The following is a 6,353-nucleotide window of genomic DNA, read 5'->3' on the forward strand; positions in this document are numbered from 1 at the left end:
TTCATTGTAAAGAGAAATCAGACAGAGGAAACAGAGTTGCTTCGTTGGTCTATATTGTATTTTCACATTGAGCAACATCATTTCAATATAAGTGATGGCTCGATGGTGCTGGTCAAATCGGTCACTGTTTTATTGACTACGATAGCTGTTGGGAATGGGGTGCGTTCATCTTCCAATCAAAGATTTTTCGTCACGTGCACGGGATACTTACTTGCAAACTTTCCTCAACAGTGCATGATCAAAAATATACACACATAGCTAAGTAATAAAGTATTTAAACATTTTTTTTGTTATGATTGGAAATATATACAGTAGAAGACTAACTATACAGAATAAACTATGAAATGTGCTAAAGTCATGTACTGGTAACATGGACTGTCTCACAAGCAACTGTCTGTATGTATTAGTTTCTCTCAATCACATACAAGCATTTCTTTGGAACAATGTTGTCGATTTTCAAAACAGAGTCCACAAGACACACAACTTTTGCAAAACAGTAAATGCATTTCGAAAATGTTTTTTAAACACATAAAAACATGAATAAAACATATATTGTACCGTCAAAATTGCAAATACATTCATCAAAATAACAACTGTACGCAAAAAAATGGGTCTCCGTACTATTTACTATTGCTGACCACTAACTGGTGTGTGACAGTAAACTTTTATATATACGTTTTATTTGATTAATTCCTGTCTTACTTTGGGGTGATTTGTGTGTATCGTTTTGTACTGCAAGGTTTTACTGTATGGCACATGCACTGTTGGGGCTCGGAACATAAGCGCGATAACAACTGCAAAATACGGGTACGCGGTTCGCGACCAAAATGTTCCCGTCGGATTTGTTTGTCTCCAAATAGTTCACTCTGCCACTTCTCGCGATGTTAGAGAGAGGACGTGCTTCCGGGTGAGGCACACAGATCACCGCGTGGAACACATTCCAGTTGGAACTGCGATTAGCGAAGGCTTTCTAGGAGATAAGTTTGTTTCGGGTTTAAACTTGGTGAAAAGGCGTCAGAGATGCTTGTTTTATTTGAAACCACTGCTGGTTATGCAATATTTAAAGTGAGTATTTAGCTGAAGTTATATTCTAAATTCTAATAATTTTAGATGGGTGCATGACAATTTTCAATAATTGAACCGAGGTTCGCGGTGTAGCTAGCTAAATACGTTGTTTTCCTGGAGTAGCTAGATATTGTATTAAAATACAAAGTATTTCAATGTCAAGACCTGTTTAACATTGTTTATAGTACACATGGCTTCTCTATTTAGGTCGTCGTGGTAGTTCTCGCATGCAAACCTTTACCGCAACGAGGCCTTCTCATTCAACACGCTGCAGTTAAGCAACCACGTTGCATGTGGCAAGTTACCTAGATCTGCTGGATATACAGATACTTTGCTACCTTGGACTTGGCTTTTGTAATTATGCAACTATTTGAACCCGTTCTATTTTCGAAGTTAAATACTTTATTTGTTGCCAATGTTTACCCAACATTTCAAATAGGCTTCTCTTCCAAGTTAGCATAACTGGTGCGTGGTACTTTGGAGGGACCGCGTGCTGGCTTTCTTGTCCCATATTACTGACGGGTTTTAATGACAACACATGTAAACCGAGTTGAGTTAATGCAATTAATGTATGGTATGCCCGTGTACTTGATAGGACTATAAACCTTTTTTTGTTTCAGGTCCTCGATGAGTCAAAGCTCCAAGAGGTGGACAGTTTATGGAAGGAGTTCGAAACTCCGGAGAAGGCCAACAAAGTGTGAGTTTTGGCCCCATGTCTGGAGAGAGGAGTGTTTAGATTCGAGGGGAATACGTTGTCAATAAACAGTAGTATTACACATTATCAGCATAAGGAACATGTTTCTGGAGTTGACAAATAACATGTCGCCACTATTTCTCCTTCCAGAGTGAAGTTGAAGCACTGGGAAATTCCAGGACACAACAGAGGCCTTGGCAGGTAGACAGAATACTTTCACCTCTCCTGTTGTTAGTGCACAAGGGCTGTCAGTCAAGGCTTCTGCATGCTTCAGCTAGGTGAACCAACAGCGTGTTCGCATACTCCCTTAATTAAAAGACCGTTGCTTGAAAAATTAGAAAAGTGACAATTGTAGTGTTTGTCCAACTTGAGAAGCCATAGCCAGTATACACTTCCTCAAACTGATCAGAAATAATTGAAGATGGCTCAAGAAATATCATTTTCCCCCTTTTATTTTTACAATTTTAAATCTACGTAAGCTGTTAGGTGCAGTATTTATGAATTTGAAAATGTGCATGGAAAACGAGTATCGTTGAAGTGTGCACAAACACCTGACCGAAGACCAAACAAACACGCTGCTTTTTTCTTAAGCACTAACTATTCCCAACTGTTTGGCAGAAGCCTTTAGGTGTTCAGCAGTATTCCTCACTACCACTGAGACCACAGCTAACCTTAACCATCATAACAAACACTGACAGCAGCCGGTTGTTGAACTCACCCCCTAACAATGTTGAGTCTATGAATAAATGCATATTACTAATGTCCTGTGTCTAAATGTTGGAACTATAACAGTCGTTTGTATATGTAGTGTATGTGGACACCCTGTCAAATTAGCGGATTCGGCTATTTTAGCCACATCCGCTGCGGACAGGTTTATCAAATCGAGCACACGGCCATGCAATCTCAATAGACAAACATTGCCGTCAGAGCAGCTCACAGATCACTGCACCTGAACATAGCCCATCTGTAAACAGCCCATCTACCTACCTCATCCCCATACTGTATTTATTTATTTATCTTGCTCCTTTGCACCCCAGTATTTCTAATTGCACATTCATCTTCTGCACATCCACCATTCCAGTGTTTAATCGCTATATTGTAATTGCTTTGCCACCATGGCCCATTTATTGCCGTACCTCCCTTATCTTACTTCATTGCACTCACTGTATATATACTTTTTCTATTGACTGTTTTGTATATTCCATGTGTAACTCTGTATGTGTCAAATTGCTATGCTTTATCTTGGCCAGGTCGCAGTTGCAAATGAGAACTTGTTCTCAACTGGCCTACCTGGTTTAATATAAGTGAAATATATATATATATTTATATTGGCAATAGAATGGCCGTACTGAAGAGCTCAGTAACTTCCAATGTGGCACAGTCATAGGATGCCACCATTCCAACAAGTCATTTTGCCAAATTTCTGCCTTACTAGAGTTGTCCCGGTTAACTAAGCGCTGTTATTGTGAAGTAGAGACGTCTAGGAGCAACAACGGCTCAGCCGCAACGTGGTAGACCACACGAGCTCACAGAACTAGACTCCCGGGTGCTGTAGCGTGTACACGTCTCTCCTGTCCTCATGTTGTAACCGTATCTCTCCTATGTCCAGCGGCCACGGCCATGACGGAAGGGAAGATGGGGAAGAGTCTGAAGAAGGTCCTGAAGAAAGTGGTGGCTAAAGAAGCTCATGAACAGCTGGCCATCAGCGACGCTAAGCTGGGGGGCGTCATCAAGGAGAAGTTGAACCTGAGCTGTGTCCACAGCCCTGCGGTGGCAGAGCTGATGAGAGGCATCAGGACACAGATGGAGTCCCTGATCACTGGGCTGCCCCCCCGGGAGATCAGCGCCATGTCTCTGGGACTGGCTCACAGGTAGGGTGGAACACAGACAACGCTTGGTGTTCTGGATTTATTAGGATCCCATTAAATGACGCCAACTAGTCTTATAACAAAAGACATTACAAACATTACAAGCCTTTATAATTTACTCGCATCAATATGTAGTGTGTGTGTTGCCGATGATTATATCATGCTGTCTGAAACCTCGTGTGGATTTCCTCAGCATTCGTCACTACCCCTGAGGCAGCACCTCCCTCTGTCGTATTCATAGAAGAACTGAAAGGCTGCTATGGCAGATCCTGACCTGTTTCTGTTTCCTCAGTTTGTCCCGCTACAAGCTGAAGTTCAGCCCTGACAAAGTGGATACCATGATCGTTCAAGCTATCTGTAAGTACCTCCTCTTAGACCAGGGATGGGCATCTTTGATGGGGGTGGGGGCCGCAACACATCTCACATCATTACCCCCCCCCCCCCCCCCCCCCACCTTGCAAGCAAAACATTTTAGCGGCCCCCTCGCGTGACAGTGAAGAGAATTTAACTTTTAGCGTTCATTTCCTACAATTCTGCTATAGACTGTAGGCACATTAGTGCAGTTTAAGATGACTGATCAATGGGCCCTGGTCGGTAATTCGACTACTGTGATTGATAAATTAGTCGAGCGGTTAACTTAACAATAACACAGTAAAATGCTGACAGGCCAATGAAGTGAGTTCTCTCCCCAGTAGAGGGATGTGGGTCCGCGGGCCTACAGGAGGTGGGCCAGTGGAAGCCTGTTGCTCATCCCTGTCTTACTCTGTCCATGTAAAGGGACAATATAAAACAAGGACACTTTTATACAGACAAATGAAACACATAACACTTGATTATCTGTAGACAGGCGTGACTAGTATTATGGTCTGTAGACAGGCGTGACTAGTATTGTGGTCTGTAGACAGGCGTGACTAGTATTGTGGTCTGTAGACAGGCGTGACTAGTATTGTGGTCTGTAGACAGGTGTGACTAGTATTATGGTCTGTAGACAGGCGTGACTAGTATTATGGTCTGTAGACAGGCGTGACTAGTATTATGCCTGTAGACAGGTGTGACTGATATTATGGTCTGTAGACAGGTGTGACTAGTATTGTGGTCTGTAGACAGGTGTGACTAGTATTGTGGTCTGTAGACAGGTGTGACTAGTATTATGGTCTGTAGACAGGTGTGACTAGTATTATGGTCTGTAGACAGGTGTGACTAGTATTATGGTCTGTAGACAGGCGTGACTAGTATTATGGTCTGTAGCTCGGTAACCGGGGTAACTAGTGTTATGGTCTGTAGCTCAGTAACAGGGGTAACTAGTATTATGGTCTGTAGCTCAGTAACAGGTGTAACTAGTGTTATGGTCTGTAGCAGGGGTAACTAGTGTTATGGTCTGTAGCTCAGTAACAGGGGTAACTAGTGTTAAGGTCTGTAGCAGGGGTAACTAGTGTTATGGTCTGTAGCTCAGTAACAGGTGTAACTAGTATTATGGGCTGTAGCTCAGTAACAGGGGTAACTAGTATTATGGGCTATAGCTCAGTAACAGGTGTAACTAGTATTATGGGCTGTAGCTCAGTAACAGGTGTAGCTAGTATTATGGGCTGTAGCTCAGTAACAGGGGTAACTAGTGTTATGGGCTGTAGCTCAGTAACAGGGGTAACTAGTATTATGGGCTGTAGCTCAGTAACAGGGGTAACTAGTATTATGGGCTGTAGCTCAGTAACAGGGGTAACTAGTATTATGGGCTGTAGCTCAGTAACAGGTGTAACTAGTATTATGGGCTGTAGCTCAGTAACAGGGGTAACTAGTATTATGGGCTGTAGCTCAGTAACAGGTGTAGCTAGTATTATGGGCTGTAGCTCAGTAACAGGGGTAACTAGTGTTTTGATCTGTGCAGCTCTGCTGGATGACCTGGACAAGGAGCTCAACAACTACATCATGCGCTGTAGGGAGTGGTACGGCTGGCACTTCCCTGAGGTGGGGAAGATCATCACTGACAACCTGGCCTACTGCAAGAGTGTCCGGAAGATAGGCGCTCGTACCAACGTGGCAACCACCGACCTGTCTGAGCATCTCCCCGAGGAGGTGGAGGCAGAGGTCAAACTGGCTGCAGAGATCTCCATGGGAACGGAGGTGTCAGAGGAGGACATCGGCAACATCATGCACCTGTGTGACCAGGTGATAGAGATTACAGAGTACCGCACCCAACTGTACGACTATCTGAAGAACAGGATGATGGCTATCGCTCCCAACCTGACTGTCATGGTGGGGGAACTGGTAGGGGCACGGCTCATCTCACATGCTGGTGAGTCATGATCTAACGGCCAATCACACAGCAGGAATCATTCACAGCACAAAACAAGCAGTGATTATGATGACTATGTCACAATCCTGAAACCTGATGCTTTTCAGTCACTACCTCATCTGAGCTTGAATTAAAACCTTTTACCTGGACACCTGTAGTAGGCAGCTGGAAACGCCCAAACTGCTCCTAAATGCTCTGGTCCTCTCTGACAGGGTCCCTGTTGAACCTGGCCAAGCAACCGGCCTCCACAGTCCAGATCCTGGGAGCAGAGAAGGCCCTGTTCAGAGCCCTGAAGACGCGCAGAGACACGCCCAAATATGGTCTCATCTACCACGCCTCTCTGGTGGGGCAGACCTCGGCCAAGAACAAGGGCAAGGTGAGGCTTTTGTTCCAGCCATCACTAGAAGTAGAATGTCTATCCACACTACAGTACTGT

General features: G+C 44.0%; 1 protein-coding gene and 1 non-coding gene across 2 annotated transcripts; both read left to right on the forward strand.

Moving 5' to 3' along the window:
* Positions 1-872: 872 nt before the first annotated feature.
* On the forward strand, positions 873-6,323 carry LOC139398824 (nucleolar protein 58-like; the record flags this gene model as incomplete). The annotated part of the gene is given in 8 exon segments (XM_071144602.1): positions 873-1,065; positions 1,686-1,762; positions 1,910-1,927; positions 1,929-1,960; positions 3,369-3,630; positions 3,920-3,984; positions 5,510-5,917; positions 6,130-6,323. Coding segments are annotated over 8 exon segments (1,101 nt in total), but the record flags the coding sequence as incomplete, so codon positions are not given.
* Positions 5,970-6,047, forward strand: LOC139398829 (small nucleolar RNA SNORD11B). Its single transcript, XR_011631658.1, has one exon. It is a non-coding gene; the product is annotated as a small nucleolar RNA SNORD11B (small nucleolar RNA).
* Positions 6,324-6,353: the final 30 nt, after the last annotated feature.

This window comes from Oncorhynchus clarkii, unplaced genomic scaffold (genome assembly GCF_045791955.1).
Source record: "Oncorhynchus clarkii lewisi isolate Uvic-CL-2024 unplaced genomic scaffold, UVic_Ocla_1.0 unplaced_contig_5882_pilon_pilon, whole genome shotgun sequence".
NCBI lineage: Eukaryota > Metazoa > Chordata > Actinopteri > Salmoniformes > Salmonidae > Oncorhynchus > Oncorhynchus clarkii.